The sequence below is a fragment of the Poecile atricapillus genome, chromosome 3, assembly GCF_030490865.1.
Source record: "Poecile atricapillus isolate bPoeAtr1 chromosome 3, bPoeAtr1.hap1, whole genome shotgun sequence".
In the NCBI taxonomy this organism is placed as follows: Eukaryota; Metazoa; Chordata; class Aves; order Passeriformes; family Paridae; genus Poecile; species Poecile atricapillus.
In genome coordinates, this window is record NC_081251.1 from 59,068,353 (window position 1) to 59,085,867 (window position 17,515).

At 36.3% G+C, this 17,515-nt stretch overlaps 1 protein-coding gene across 1 annotated transcript in view; it reads right to left on the reverse strand.

The window, feature by feature from the left end:
* The window catches only part of SYNE1 (spectrin repeat containing nuclear envelope protein 1), a 296,656-nt gene that overhangs the window by 212,280 nt on the left and 66,861 nt on the right, over positions 1-17,515 (reverse strand). Inside the window, 7 exon segments of the mRNA XM_058833865.1 lie at positions 2,597-2,765; positions 3,306-3,418; positions 6,508-6,672; positions 7,824-7,961; positions 8,698-8,805; positions 16,428-16,537; positions 16,682-16,878. Of these exon segments, the coding sequence (XP_058689848.1) occupies positions 2,597-2,765; positions 3,306-3,418; positions 6,508-6,672; positions 7,824-7,961; positions 8,698-8,805; positions 16,428-16,537; positions 16,682-16,878 (1,000 nt within the window).

The window sequence follows — 17,515 nt, forward strand, 5'->3', positions numbered from 1 at the left end:
ATTACAAAATTAAGGAATGCACACCCCACATATGTTTATGCAAGCTTTGGAATGGCAGAATAGACTAAGTCAGACAAGTGTGATTTTGATTAAACCAAGTTTCAAATGAAGTCCAAGTTCAATGGATTTTGAACAGGAGAATCAGATCTTGTGTGTTCATCGATCCATATTACATAATATTTTAAAAGCACTTAAAAATAATTCTGCCAGTATATATCTAAAACCCTTCTATTTAAAACCTTTGACAGTTGCTATGTCAGGTTACAACAGTTACCTAGTATGTAATTTAGAACTGTGTTTATAACCAAGGAAACTAGAAGTCAAGAACTATCAGAATTTTTCTCTGTTCTCCTGTTAAAACAAAATCTGCCATGTATGAAGGCCTACAGGCTTTATCATGAATTATGTGACAGACTCATGACTTTCAGTTTCTCCAAACCCATGTAGACATTTTAACCTGACCCAAAACCTCCAAGACCTCACATTAAAGAGCAAAACAGTGCTATTGAGAGCTATCTGAAATATTTGCAAAAATTAAATAAAGACATTTTACTGATTGAAATTGTCTACCATCTGAAAAGATTTCTGAAAGAAAATAAGCAGCTCTCCCAAACCAGTATAGCACATGATGCTAAAAATGTGCTAACACAGCAGAGCTAAAACACAGTTCCATAGGTTAAAATCCATGGATAACTGTACCTAGCATCTCCATTACAGTGGAATTTGGTACAGGACATTATTCAGGTTGATGGTGTACAATCTGTGCTGACCTTTACTTGTGCTGTGTGAAAGACGGGTGAAAAGATTATAAGATTAAATATAAAACCACCACTTTTATTTTTAAGCTACAGTACATAAATATTTTCCAGGCATATGTTCTATCCAGATCTTAATTACGCATGTTCCTAGAATGCTGACATTCCCCAGTCTGTTTTGGCAGACAAACAGAATTGCATTTTTATCTCCTGCTAATATAGTCACTTTGACTATAAGGTACTGACTACAGCTTTCCTACGTAAGACTCTTCATATACTGAAAGAGTAACACTTGTCCCGCAGCCCTAGAAAACTGGGCCCAGATAAACGAAAGCAAATCTATTCTCTTTCCATCACACCTTGAAGAAGCCAGAAGTCAAGACCATCAGGAACGAAAATGAGATCTATTTATTTTCCTGTCTTGATTTCCTCATTTTGATGTTATACCGTTTAAAAAATAATGCAAGGAAGCATCTTCCTTCCCTAAAGACCACCTCAGCATCAGTGGTCTGAATTACAAGAACAATTGAGGCACTCACAAATTAATATACAAGTTAACAACTTCATGTTCATTTTAAAGGAAAAAAGAAGAAGTCACCAAAAAAAATCCTGAAAATTCAAGTTAACCACTTTTTATTATTTCCAATGTCAACTTTTAGTAGTTTTTTTTCAGTCAGAGAGTAAAAAAATATGGACTACATTCCTAGTTATTTCACATCACTCCAGCAACCTAAGTAAATTCAAGTAATTATCTGAATTTTGGAAAAGTTTCTCTACAAAAGAACATTAACTGACTCCCACATTTTTGGGTGTCCCTAACTGCTGAAGTTTAAATACAGAAATTCTCACTTTGAAGGGTGAGAATTTCACCCAAATCTCACTGAGTTTGGAATTTTCAAAGAAGTGGAGACAATCAGTAGTTTTTTCTGATTATTGACCTGGCTCTGAATGGTTCTGTAACTGTATTAGTCCTTTTTAGACTTAATTTCTGAATGCAATTTTCCCCATATGGATTAGACAGAAGGGAAGAACTAATTAGACCAGCCCTGCTTCTGAAAGAATCCTTCATGCCCTAGTGTAGAAGTGCAGCAGTACTATCATTCTACCTACACTTGGCACTGCACGTGTGAATTCAAAAAGATACAGCAGCATAACACTGCGAAGGAATTTATCAATGAACACTTGTAAGTCAATAGTTTCTGTTCCTTAACACTGCACATGGCTGATGCAGAGCTGGAGCAAACTGTTTCCAGGATAGGAATAAGGAGAAGGGTTTAATATACTAACGCTGAATAGGAAAAGAAAAATCATTCCTTAAAATAAGAAAATTACTCTGCTATAGGTACAATATATTATACAAGTATATGGAGGTAAAATAACATCCTTTTTTATTAATCTTTTGGAAGACAGTAAAAAATACATGCCAAAAACCTCCTCTGTCTTTAACTCTTCAACTGTATCTAGTAACTATAAGATGCTTCTATCCAGGTGTAAAAGAAGATGAAATTAACTTCTTTGGAACTGCTATACAAAGAAAGCAAAAATCTAGGATTTGGAACCTCCAGACATGCTTGCTAAATTAACCACTGCTCAGCAGCTGGAGTATTATTTTTCTTTTTTAAAAAAATGATGCAAAGAGAGCAATCTTTACTTTCAGCCTTTTATCTAAAGTTCCTCCATGTGGAAGACAGATTCACCTCTGAAAATATATTCCACAGGAATGTAGTCATAAAGTTCATGACTGACAAATCTGATACCTGTTTCTGCTTTTATACAATTCTAGCAAACTTAAATATGAATGTTTCAAAGATAGTTATAAAAAGAAGGCAACCCCAACTTACAATATAATTTTGAAGAAGCAGTTCCACGGACTCTCGCCTTCCGTATTTGATAATCCATGATTTTAACTTTGATTCTGCAAAGACTAAGAGTGACAGTAGACGGTACTTCAGTTCCAGAAACTCCATCTTCAACAGATGGAGCTCAGATGTAGAGACAACAAAATTAAACCTATAAAATGAATCACAGTATAGTAAAATACAGCAATATTCATTTTTACAGGAGAGACTGAAAGCTTTAGTTACAGATTGGATATTTTCCTAATCTTTCACCTCACTCAGAGTCTGCAAACATTTAATTATGTGTGATGATATTCTAATGATTGCTCTTGAACAACAAATTAATTACATTTCTTTTTAATCATAGAAAACATCAGTTCACTTCTGTTACTAAGTTTTGCAGAATAATTTTTCTTTCTTTCACATGCATCCTGGCTGTTATATAACATTTCTTCCAGGGACAAGCAATAACAGGATCAATATTAAAAAAAGTATTCCCATCCAAAACCTATTGCTTATTTTGATTCTTGTCGACCTTAAAGGCATCAGGTTTTTCAGTATATTTTTATGTATATTCTAGGAGGTTTCTCCATCCATCTCAGTTTGTCACTGAGGAATGTAACTAGAGAGTGATCTCTACATGAACAGATAAAAAAGCAAACAGGCTTCCCTTCATGCACAGAAGCTTTTTATTTCAGATTGAAAGCCTTACCTGTCTGCCATATCCTCTAACTGGTCATGTGGAACAGGCACGCCATTAACAGACCTGGTCCTGTGGATCTCATGGAACGCCTTTTTGTGACCATCTATGTTTTTCAGCAGATCCTGATTGGATTTTAAGAAAGAGAGAGATATTGAGAGAGTGAGGGGAGGGAGGGGAGGGAGAGAAAAGGCTCACAGTAGGCTATCTAACTAATAAGCACAATTTTAAGCCGGCTCTGATGACTCAGTGTAGTTAACTATTTGATCATGCTCTCACACTTCCATGCAAGGTAATGCACACCACAAAAGCATTTACACCAACTTAAACATTTACACAGGGAACCCCCCTTACAGGAAGCTCTGTTACAGCTATGCCAAACAATTATGGAAGATTTTAAAACAGGATACACTGCAAAAGGTTTAACAGAACAAGCACCCTTAAATTAAATAGAATAATCTCTGAAATGCAGTCTGCCAATATGCTAACATCCCAAAAGCATAATCCTACTAAATTTATTCTTTAAATCTTTATAACAGATACTAACCTTTGCTAAGTATAGACTGAAATTTTAAGCAACTAATCTACCCTGCTATATATAGGCAGAAAATCTATAGCTCCTGCTCTAAGTACATATTCCATATTTAGCAAACTTTTCACTGTCTCACCATCAAAAGACCTCAGAATCGCTGTCTCAGAACTGCATGAACGGCTGCGGAATGTGGTACCCGACCTGTATTCCTGCGATCTGAACTGTACCAGCGAAACCCCTACAGCAGAGCACACTTCAACTGTAACTAAGCAACACCGCTTCAAACGGCTTCCTGGAGATTACATATTAAAATGAATGACTGGCAGCAGTCTTTGAAGAGATACTGTTAGCAGTAACACGTCAAGTCCCCAGAGGGCGGCTGAGAAGGCGCAGGATGCTGGGGTTTTTTTACTGCAGACAGACAGCTGCCAGCACAAGGTGTTCAGAAGCCTGCTAGCAGAGAAGATGGTACAAAGGTTCCCCCTCTCCCACCTCAGGGAACAAAATGCAGGTTTCTGTACAGATCCATATGTATGTACATATTCCATACAGATACATATGTATTTATTCCTACGTGCCAAGGAAGGGCTTCCCCCCAGCCAAAATCCGGTGTTTGCACAGAAGGAATCAGTGATAATTCTCTGGCTCAGCTCCCCACATGGCCTCACTATCCCCATCAACCCACATGGGTTTTCATTGTTTTCTGCTTCAGACAACACCTTGCTGTGAAGAGAAATGAGTTAGGCTTTTTTAGATGCAGGTGATGTGCTGATTTCACCATGATATAAACTCCCGTGACTGGCATAGTCTCACACAAAGGAAATATTTGGAACCAGTATCTCAGCTGCATTTGAGACCTTGCCATACAAAAATGGATGCTCCTAAGATGCACTGGTGAGCCAAGACAAATCACAGTAGTTTCATCCAACAACAACAGGATGCTCATGAAAACTTATGTACAGTATTCTCATAAAATGAAACCCTGCTCTGGGAAATGACCCTCAACACGCACAGACATTGCCCTTGATTCCTGGATCTTGGTAGCAATAGCAACTAAAATAAACATAGGTGCTTGCTTGATTGTATGAGGTTTGTCCAAATAAGCTGGTACATTTTGTACTAAATTCAAAATGGCCATAAGCTATAAAGTTCACTACAATAACCCATTGTCAGATGAGACAAAGATAAAAAGGAAGCAATGATGTCATCTGAACAAATCCATAACAAACAAAGAAACAACCAAACAAACCAGAAGGCAACAAGGAAACAAGGACTGAAAAAAATACACTAATGCATTTCTGGTACTATCCAGTAGCACATTAGGATTCATCAATTCAAACATGAGCAACAAAACAAACTCCAGGAACAGATATAACTACATATGCTTTCTTGAAGCTTTTTCCATCCCACTCCCATGGGAAAACTCCCCTGGCACAGATTAATTTAAATCAAAGTTTATTTGTTGGCATGGAAATCCCTCACCGCAGCATTTCTGATGCAAATAAAACAGTTTAGGGCACACTCTTTTGTACTTCTTATGAATGTATCAAAAGGAGGTTACAGTGTTCACATTCTAAGAACAAAAGAGTGTTTGACTTGTTAATTTTTTTTTAAAAATAAATGTCAGATCCTATGAATCCTGAAACATTTGATGTTACCAAGTTAATGAAATTTAGCATTACAAGAGACAAGACCCTGAAAAAATCCTATCTTCCACACAGATTTTAACATTGTTTTTTTTAAAAAAAAATTTAATTAAATACTACTAAAGCTAGAAGAGCTACAATTGTTCTAATAAAAAAGTAAACAGATGACATGAAACTTCTCAGCTGTTCATTGCTTTTTGATGAAAAAACATTACCCATATCCTAAACAGAAAAAATAACAAATTTACAAAAAAGTCTTAAAATAATAGTGATAGAGCAGAAAAAAAACCCCAATAAGACAAAAAAAGCAAAAAAAAAGTGAAAAGAAACCAATAGAGCCTCAAGTACTGCCTTTCTCTACACCATCTCTTCCCTTTCATTTACTGGTTCAGTTTCTTTTATTATCTCACCAGCATATTTTTTCATCAATACATTTTTTCTCACACATATTATGCAAATCCACAGAAAACAACCCTCACTGTTTTGGTTTTAAATGAGACCTTGGACCCAGCAAAGAATAATGGTACAATTATTTAAATTCATCTGGCAAAGTCTCCTGTTCACCACAGCATGCTATCTGCCATCACAGATGACTGTCATGCTATCTGTCATCACAACACTATCAAAATTCACTTCATTCTTATTGTCTCTCCCCCATGAGTGTCACCTGCACTTTAAGCACAGTTTGTGCATTTATTCCGTTTCTCTTGTTTCATCCAATTAGTTAATACCGGTTAAACAACACACACAATATTATGAGCTCCCTACGGAATTTTACCATAGAAATTAAAATATTAATGCCTGATGGACTTCAGACAGAAGAAGCAAAAAACATTTGGGAGCAATTCTGGATATTGGCTGTAAGATACACAGAGTACAGTTCAAGTCACCATGACAAGACACCAACCTTTGCCACCAACAGCACCCACAGAAAGTAGAAGTAAACATCTTTGTAGAGAATGGAAATTTTTAAATGGAATTTAAAGCTGTGAAAACAATGGAGGACAACACACAGAATGAATGCATCTCCATCTACCTTATGTTGTTCAAGCTTCCTGTGTATTGTGTTCGCTGTTTCCTCATGAGCTTGCTGAACAGTTACTTCTTCCCTCAGAGCAGCCTCTGCCCTGTAGAGCCAAGCACCTATGGTACCCAGAGGTGCAGGAAGGGATTTATCAAGGTGTATGTGCCAATCAAGCATCTAGGAAATAAAAGTAAAAGGACTGAAATTCCTCCCTTGCTAAGCTAAGTAATACAAACAAGTACACTGATAAAAATCAGACTTTATGCTGTAAAAATCAAACCCCCACGTAAGAAAGTATAATTGAGACATAAATCTACATGTCATTCCACTTGAGTTGGGAAATTACAGCATTCTCACAGGCAACAAAATCTTTATAAGAATTTGTTAATTTATGTATTTTCCTTTCTGAATGGTAATTGAGTTACAGAATGATCACAAATAAACTGGAACAATTGAGAAACAAAATATCTGAAATTTCATCAGTTAATAGGCAGAGTAAGGGATACAGGACCTTCTTCTTCCATTATTATTTAATTCATGCTCCTGCATAAAATCTTTATATCTCTATTTTGAACATACTTTTTATATTTAAGGTTCACATGAGTCTCAAATGACTGTGGAGGGAGGAATATAGCAGTACAACACTGTGTCTTATTGGCAATGCAAGTTATGGGAGTGAAAACATCATGAAAAAATGTTAAAACTCCAGAATAACTTTAAACAGATCCTCTGTTAAATACATGACGTAAAAATACATGCAGTATGGAGAAACACTACTTATAATGTTTTAATTTTTAATTAAAATTGGGTCATACAGTACAATTTGCTTGGGATTTTTCATTCAGTTGTGCAAAATCCCAATCATAAATACTAACGTTCATTTATTAATATTGCAAATAGGTCAGAAATAGAATTTTAACTTCATTTATTGGTTAAGTACTCAGTATTACGCAGAATTTTTTTTCAGTTATACTAATAAACACATTAGAATTTCTCAATTAGAAATTTACATAGGAACACTGGGTTTGAAAGTGGCACTGTGTATGCCTTTCTTTCTATCAACAATGTCTTGAACTTGCCTGAGCACTGTTAGCACTCTCAATTAAAGGGAAATCTCAAAGTATAGTCCTTTTCTTAATGTTCTATCTTTGAGCAATATTAAAGATGATAGTGCAGTAAATATTCTCAAAGCAAATGCAAAATAATTCAGCAGGTCAGAAATTTGGTCCACTTTTAGGTTCCTAATGCCGAATAACATCAATAACAAACAGGTGCTTAAATGATTTTAAATTCCACCCATACATATAGCACAATGTTTTTGAACTTACCCTGGAAGTAACTCTCTCCCATGCTTGCTTCACCACAGCTTGATCAAGTGATAATTTACCATCTTTCCGTAATGACTGGGTTGCAAGTTCAAATTGTTTCCTTTTTACCTCATATTGTACTCTGAAATGCTTAAATGACTGCACAAAGAGAAAATCAAATCAATTGCTGTACAGAGTGAATGAGTTAAATTCTTTAACATTTATGGAGTACCATAACCTACGGAAACTGATAGGAATCCTAGTCTTTCCCAAAGGTGAATTACACTTAACTTTTATATTTACTAGTATATTTTTTAAAATTTATATATGGAGAGGATTTTTGTATTTCCCTTTAGCTTTTAGATGCCTGAACCATATATTAAAATGAGATAATAACTGATCAGATAAAATTGCAACTGGATTTAATGCTACATGGGACAGTGGCTACATTTAGAGAACAGTCAAGCTTCAGGATAAAATTTAGGCAAAGTTTTGTATTTCTGAGTTAGGTATTAACCTCTGAGAGAGCAAAATAAAACTCTAAGTCCTATCCTCTTCACCTGTCACCTCATCCAGCCTTCAGTCATACCTCCTATCTGAGCTAAACCACACAGGATCTGGAAGGCTGGCACAGACACACACTCTCTTCTAACTAGGACAGTCCTTCTTCACACTGCTGGGAAAAGCTCTGTGTTAGGCAAGCCATCTGTGCACTGTCCTATGTAGCAGAGCTGGACCTGACATTGTAATTCCTCCACCAATAACAGGCAAGACACTTGGTGTCCTTAACTCTTTAAACAACACTATAGTGACTCTCTGCACAAAATACTGTAGTACCTGCTACACAGAGTGATGACAAGAAGTTGTTACCATACATCATTTCCATGCTGCTTACCTGGTATTTCTCCTGTAAGCTTGTTTCTGCCACCTGTGCTCGGGCTATGTCTCTTTCAAATTGTTCTGCCCACACTTTTAGGTCTCTTAGAACCAGTCTGTCTTCCTTCTATGATGTAGTACATCCACATATTTAAAAAAAAACATTGCAGCCTTTTAGTAGAGCTGTCAGATTTAGTCAAGAAATTAACATTTCTATAGCAAGTCAAGGTTATTAGTTATAGTGAAAGCAAATGTGCCCAATTCTCTTATCATTTACCTTACAGTCTAACTGAAAAACACTTTCTCAGTATGACAGAAGTCAGCAGCTAGACATGAGTATTACAGGAGTGAAATCATGACAAAAGGGGACATTGTAGTGTCAGAGACACTATCAACAGTTTTCATCTGATGTTAAACTAACACAAAGTTCTTTAAAGGTATCTTAACAACTAATTTTAATCTTCGACAGATTAGCAAAGTCAATTTTCAGTAAAAGTTAACTGAGCTGAGACAGGAGAGGATTTTCTAATCTTTTACCACTGTTTTATTAGCTCGTCTGCTATTGCTGGAAAGAGAAGTTATTGTCTGATTGACTTCAAAGTAGTCCTTGACATCAAGCTTCAAGTTCAGAAGTCAGCAAAATATTTAGAATATTTTAACATGGAAAATGAAAAGTATATTAAGTTTCTTTTCCTTCTATGCCATTTTATGGCTTTGAAGAAATGCATATTTGTTTTACAATTTACCACTTCAGCCTGTCATGGCACTGCAGCTTTGTAAGGCTGCAAAATTCTCTGCAGAATTCAGTGACCTGGCAGTGGACAGAAAAACACTAACAGGAAGTCTCAGGTCTGTAAGCATGATACAAGCAAAGGTCATTAGGAAATAGAAAGAATTCTGTGCACTATGTAAGCAGGCTGGTCAAGTAGGATACAAGTATCCCTCTCAGATTTCCAAACAATGAACCAGATGTGTTGGCTGTATTAATCAGAAGCCACTTTTTTGAAACCCAAGGAACCTTATTACCATGAAATTTGTCAGAAACAGACAAACAACATATTTGTCTATTACAGTTAACAAATGTAACGTCTCATCATAGAAGCTAATCACATAAAATGAGTCACACTTGAAGCATTACATGAGAGAAGGAAAACTGGACCATAGGATAAAAAAGAGTAATCACTGCCTGCATTTGAGAAACAAAGTACTGTCTTTTAAGAAATGAACCTGACAGGGGAAAGAAGACAATTTATGGTTCCTTTCTTTGAAAGCTGCCTAAAATATGTAAAATATAATTTCCCCTTAATAAGTTTTACAAGTTAAGGCTATTCCTTCATTTCAGCCAAGGAAAGGACAGGTTCCTCAGATAAGAAAGAAATCTTTGATGCATTTCTACTAGTTTATTTACTGAGGCTCTACTCAGGACAGTGGTAGCTGGTGGGACATAATTTGCAGAATTATTTTTTAATTTGCAGATTTGCAATTATTGCAGTTGTCCTGATAGCCAGGTAGTTACAGTGAGGTTAACATGCTGTTAGAGCAGCTGTGCTGGAATGAAGTTCTCTGTATTTCGTGCTCCTGTCTTCTGACACACAGTGGCTGAGAAAAAGTATAGGGCAGACATAACACTTCCCTGCTCCAGCTACCTGTAATACTGTCCTTTCCTTGGACACACATGGTCTCCCAAGAAGCCAAAACTCCTAGAACTTCCAAATTCTCAAATCATTTAAATATAGAGAAGGATAATAACATTTCTATTCTTCTAGTCTGTGTGTGTGAATATAACACACTTTGAGAAAACCAGAAAATTCATGACTATTCCCCTATGAGGAAAATCATAGAATCGTTTAGGTTGGAAAAGGCTTCTAAGATCATCAAATCCAACCAAGTAGAATATAAAAAGAGAGCATCTTATTCAGTCATGAAAAAGAACTTTGGTATTAAATTCACTGTATTCTTAAGAGGCTCTAACTTTAGTGAGACTATTGAGATCTCTATTAGTATTTAGCTGCCAGCTCCATAAAAGCAATACCAAACTATACATCTTAATGGATGGAAAATCCTATAGCAACCTTACTGACTAAAAATTTCAGTAAGATGTTCTTGAAGTCATGAAGGGAACAAGTGTGCCTCAATGCTCTGCATATTACTTCTAATTCACATTATAAAATTCAGTTTCATAAAGCACTGTTTTATATTCCTCACCTTTTATATACCTTAAGGTAACACTTTGACAGAGCATCTATATGCCTGCAACTGTTCACACAGTAATCTGAGCAAGGCAGGCATTTTGCAAGATTACTTCATCTTTCAAACTTTCAAGTTTGAAAATTAAATAATGTCTAAAACCGGTTCTAACCAAATGTTTTTGAAATTTAATATCTCCTGGATTAAGAATACCTCTGTGGTACGTGAAGATAACATAGGAACAGCCTCACCTCCCTTAGACCACATATGGTTTCTCTGATACTAAGTTAACAGGCAGCACTTAGCCTTCTGCATTTTAAAGAACTATTTATGCAGGCAAATTCTGATCACTTTTTTAATTGCCAAAGATGTAGGTGCTTCAGCAAGCACCTAACTGGATGCCATAAATTACACTGTGCAACAAAGCATGATGAATCTTTTATTTATTTATTCATATGTTTTCACAGGTTTCCAGTTCAGTACATCACTTACCACCTGCAAATTAGATTCTGTGGTCCTTGGTTGATACTAAAGCACTTTAAAGTCTCAGTTTAGGTAATCAACTAAAGAGATTCACTTTCTTAGACACCAAGGCATTTGTCATCAACACCCACCAGATTTAATGAACTAGCACTCTTAAAAAAAGACTTTCATTAGTGCCTAGTATTTTTATTCTTAATACAGAAATATCAAAAGGACATTTTCACAGATTTGTAAACTATTTTCTAAAGTCTGCACATCTGAAGTAGCACACAGATCAGAAGATAAACCACCAAACAGAAATTATCTAGAACAAATATAACTATTTGTGCTTTCTCCAGCATGAGGACCATTGATTTCTGATCCATTTATTTGAATTTATCTAAAAATCCTGTGTTTCACTCAGCATGCTACTTTCAAGCAGCATTTTAAAATATTAATTTATCCTTACACAATTCCATGAATATTCATAGATTCATAGAGATGAACAGAACTGGAGCATTCAGCTGACAAGAAACATCAAAGAAGGTATTTGGAGAGAAGCGTTTATGAGTTCTGATATTATAATAGAGTAGATTTTAAATTTGAAAAGAAAGTTTTCAGCCCAGACTCAAAATCAAAACATTACTTTATTAACTGATATGCCAGAGTTAATTTCAAAATTACATAATACAGAATACTGTAGAGCTTGAAGGGCTTAAAATATAATAAGAATCTTAATTATGCACTGGAAAAGAAGTATTTTGTTAGTTCTCTAACATGTAATTATAGAAAGGTGAACTGTTCAAATTCTCAGGCACAGACACGATAGAATTTTCAAATATTACCTTTTAAATTTGAAAAAGTTTGTCTGTTTTTCAGGCACATTGAACATTTGTATTGCATATGTACTGAGAAAATGAAGCCCCTCCAAAAACGTTTATGCATAAATTCAACTGATTAGGCTGTTCATTTTGAAAACTCTGGCTTATCTACATATATATATACCTATCTAACTGTTACTGGATCTACATATGTTACTGAAACTCACTCCCTGACAGTGCTATCACAGACACAGGGTGAATGCTGAGCCAGGCACCACCTTCAGGGATGAACTATTAATGACTAGCTGCAGAAGTAGACTCAATCCCTGAAAAAGCTCAGAAAGCTATTTTTGCAGCTGCTGCTCAGGAAATTCCTCTTACATTGGGGAACTCTGCTGGCATAAAAACGTCAGAGATGACAGGATTATCTACTGAATTACTTGCTCATCAGAGCACAAGAAGAGAAAGATTTTTCATCAGAAATACTTTGAGGGGGTGAGTTTTAAGTACAGCTAAATTTATACCATGATAAGGAAATCGGCAGAGCTTCTACCATTTCAAATCTCCTCTGGCTTAAGAAGCAATGTACTGGGGCTGTGTAAGGCTAAAGATGGATAAAGTCCCATTAAAAGTGCCCAAACTTGCTTGAATGGATTGAGAATATAGGAGTAATTCTGCTATCAGTATAAATCTTTTCTTCAATACATTACTTGTTAGATACACATAATGTGAGATAAAGACGAACCCTTGATGCTAGACACTTTAAAATAATCTATTTTATATATTTATTTAGCAAAAACATCCCTATCAAAAAAGCTCCAAAAATGTGGAATTTAGGCAATTGGCTCAGGTCAAACTATAAACCCTATTGACTGACTGTAATGATACCTGCTATTTATTTCACAATATATTTACTTCTGCAGTCTTCCAGTTTCACCTCTGAATGCTCATTTCATATACTCTATGTTAGATTTCTGAACTTCTCTCAGTTAATACTAGAAAATTAGAAGTATCTAAAAGTCTAGGATGGTTAAAAAAGTATATTTTTTTAAAATATCATAATTTAGATGAAAAAGGAGCAGCACATCATGCAATTACAGATGAATACACTCTCCTTCCAACCCGTAAGCTACACACATCACTTACACAATCATACACTCTACTATCTACTCTATAAACATTAAGACATACAAAAATAGACATCTAAAATGAGATTAGATGTGTAGAAACACTGAACAACAATCTATTTATTTAATGTTTATATCTACACTTAAGAAAACCAAAAGCATAGTCTGAGGTCTACCATAGGAATGTTGACTTGCTTTTCTATAATATTTCTGTTAAGTAATTTGCAAAATTAAGTGTTAGGCTGTTAGGGTCAGCTCATGTAAGAGAGCAGCCCTAGATTCATCATGTTCATCTACTGCTTTTCTGGAATGATAAACTTAAGGTTAGTAAACTAATGTACATTAAACACCCCCTCCCAAATCTAAAGTCAAATAAGTGCAAGATTAAAAAAGATAACAACCATTGAAAGGTCCAATTCAAGCAATTATTCTGAGCATACACCCTTACCTTAAATTTCATAAAAGAAATGACAAAAGTTGGGATTGCTTGAAGTTCCTAGCAATATGAAACAAATGGGAAAACGAGAAGCAAGGGGAAAAAAAAAAAAAAAAAAGCAAAATAAAATAAAGCAAAGCAGGCAGAAAGTCCAGAGAGAACAGTAAGAGCCACACATGTAGGAACACAAGATGTACTTAGAACTATTATTAAGCTCATGTGTCTATATCATATCTAGTGAAGTAGTTTTCATATCATATCTGATTTCCAGATTGCTAGCCACCACATGATTTATTTTATCTGGAAAATTACTTACCTTAGAGTAACTGTGTTTCTTTGAGATGTGTTGACTACACGAGTTCACACGTTGTTCATAGCTGGTCCATGCATGAGAGATTGGACCCCTTTTAATTCTGGAAATGCACATACAAATAGCTGTTCCCTCTGACCACAAATAAGGGATAAGTTTCAATCATTACTCCACTTCTTCCAATTAAAATTCTTTATAAAGCGAACATTGAATCAGGAGGGAAGATGAACAGGAATTTGTGTGGACAACACATCTTGTGGAAACACAGTGACAGCTGAGCTGAGTGGAGGGTGGAGGAAGAGGGTTAGAAATCTCCTCTTGTCCTCCCCCTCCCTGCCCAAATTCAACCAGACACAGTCTAGTCTGAAGCAGGATTCTTCTAACTAAATGTAGGCATCTGCAACTGGGATAGTCCCTTTTCAGTTCTTTAGACAAGATAGATAAAACCAGCTGTATCAAGCATCAACTTATTCTATAGCAGGCACTTAACACATTTCAGGTAAACTATAACCTTAAACAAGAAATTAAGATTACTCCAAGAGTTCAGGGGACAAGAGTCTTGCATGGTAATCTCTCACAGGTACCTGGATTGTGTGATAAATATTATTTTAGACTATACTTCAGCAGGAAGACAGAGAGGCTAAAAATAGGGGGTTAGACTGGTCACGAAAACAAAAATCTTTTTATTCAACTGCCAACAATGTTTTATCTATCATTATCTATGTGATGAACTAGTCTGACTCTGTTAAAATGCTCTGCAACACAGGCTTCCAGAAGATTGTTTAGGACACTGTCTTAAGAAAGGTGCCATCTGGGAAAGTGTCTATCTCTTGCTGACTACAGGTGGAGTGTTGTAAGCTTTTAAAGGTGAATCCTGTCCTAAGTAACTAAACTAATCAAATAATGTAAAGATGGACATAGATACTCCAGGACAGTAAAAAGGAATACAGTTTTTTCAGGAAACATTAGAAAATTAGTGCAATATCAAACTCTTACTTTCTTCTGAAAGTCTGGAAGTTGCTGGTTTCTGTAGTGTGACATGCAAGGGGTCAGCAGTTCTACCAAAATTTGTGTGGATTGCTAGTGGAATATCTTAGTGATATCTAAGAAGAGGAAGTGATTCTGAAATCAGCACATTAGCATGTCAAATTGACTTGTGTTGTTCTGCTTCCTAGGAATTCACGTGGAATTCTGGATGCAACTCATTATGTGCCCTTTCATAACATGCGCTAGAATCTCGGTGGGTACAGGCAGAGCATGGAATGGCTGAGTCCTGCGTTCTCCTGCATCATCTCTGCATAAAGCTCGGGGAAAGTGGTGAGGCTGTTCCTCAAAACCCAACCCCAGCTCAGCACAAGGCCTGGCCGAGGCTGTTGGCAGCAGAAGCTGCCCTGTGTGCCGTGGTATGAGGATGGCATAGAACAGGCCACAGCACGAGGTTTCAGTGCTCACTCCATCCTCCTGAGCAGCCCCATTGCTCAGTGGGATGTTGAGACACTGCCACAAGTACATACTCAGATTAACATTGCAGGAAGGAAAATGGTAAGTTCCAGTGCTCAGGCACTGGAATCAAACAGCAAATCCACAGCTATCTTAGCCTCACACAGGCATAAGGAAGGAGATTCACTCCTTTCAAAGCTCATTTCTACCTCTGTAGGGAATGCAGAAAAACACAGATAAAAAATGCTTCTTCTTTCTCTCTTGCTGGGGCTGAGCAGATTGTCTCAGCAGTGCTTCCCATGTTTGCTGTGAAGAAAGCAAATCAGCACTAGGAAGTGAGTCATGATAACTTGGCTGAGCAGAGCCATTCCAGTGCAAAGCCAATGCACTAGAGCATACACAAATTCCAGTGAAAAAACATGACTGAAAACAATTCCTTACAGCAAAGAGTTAAACATCAGTGTGAAATAGAAAGGAACATCTGTCAAAATTGTAAATGCCTCTCAAGCACAAAAGCCCGAAGTCTGTACCTAAGCGATATTTTGGACCATTCTTTTTCTTATCCAGCAACCCAGTGTGATAGAAATATAAATGACACATTGCCTCAGGTAACAAATTATTACACTATCATTGCTGTTATGCTTAGAAGCCTGTAAAGGAATGTTAGGATCCTTTGGTTTGCTACTATGTACAATAACTGTTAGTGTTATTTTTTGCTCCTGCTACTCCTGAAAAAAGGAAAAAATCTTCAGGATCACCATATTATTTTCTCCACCTACTAAACATCTGCAACACTTATTCCTTTTTTCTCGGCTAATCTTTCCCAGTTTTCTTAGTGTGCTTGCTTGTCACTTGAACTGTTCATCAAAATGAAATATCATAAACTTAATGAAAGGTATACAGCGTATTTATAAAGCCCTTCCTTCATTATAAACTGTTTCTTATAGTTTTACAAGAGAAACTTACCTCGTTCTCTGGCACATCAGCCACTGTATGATGAGGATCGGGATAGTACTTCAAAAACTGGGCTACATAGGTCATGACAGACTTCTCATCTGGCTTTTCAACATCCACATCTAGACAAGTAAAAAACATGGAAAATTAAATTTTTAGCTGATGGAAATTAAAATTTTAGCTAAATGTCTAAACACTACGAATTAGCACATCTGGCTTAAGACATGCCAAGTAGTTCAAACTTCTTTCAAGTATGCATTAGGTACCCTCTGGGTCAAGGAGCCTTGGGATTCCTAGTTCTGCTTCTGCAATTGTGAAGGCTTCTTCCAGGTTTTCTTTATTTGACCTTCCTCTCACTTTCTCCATGTCCACTAAATCTGGGCGGATAGCATGAATAAGAGAATGAAATGCAACACCACTCCTCCAACTTTGTCCAAAGTCTTTGATTTCAATTCCAACTTGCCTAAAGAATGTGAAAGGGAAAGAAGTTATTAATAACATCAGGATGACATGAAACAGGGGGAAGCGACATGAATGCTCCACCCAGTGGTTACCCATCATTAAACCTAAACCACTTGTCCCTGTAATGCCCGGTCAGGTCAGCCACAGCTCCATCTATCCACTGCATAAATTCATTTCCCCCTGTGAAGGTCCAAGTGTTTTTTATTGTATACATGATGTATTTGTCTCCAGTGGGCTTGCTAGTGCCAATAAACCACGAAGCAATGAGCAATGGAGCGCCCAAAGTCCTCGAAGTTGTTGTATGATACATACAGAATCTCTGGATTTACACACTTCCCTTCACTGTTATCTCCCTCCCTATAAATCTCACTCCATTAAAACTGCTGCAGTTCAATTAGGTACATCAGTATCATACAAATAAAATTTAAAAAAAACCTGCACTAACCTGTCATTTTTTAAAATGATAGCATGAACAGTGACATCACTGCTGTTTAGGGGAATCTATAACACACAAATTTATCTATGTTCTTATCAAAAGCATGAATGATGCTATAATTTCATATACCCAGAATACTTAATATGTACAGTAAAAAGTAAACACAAATGATCCAGAAAGAGCAATATACAATAAGAAAGTA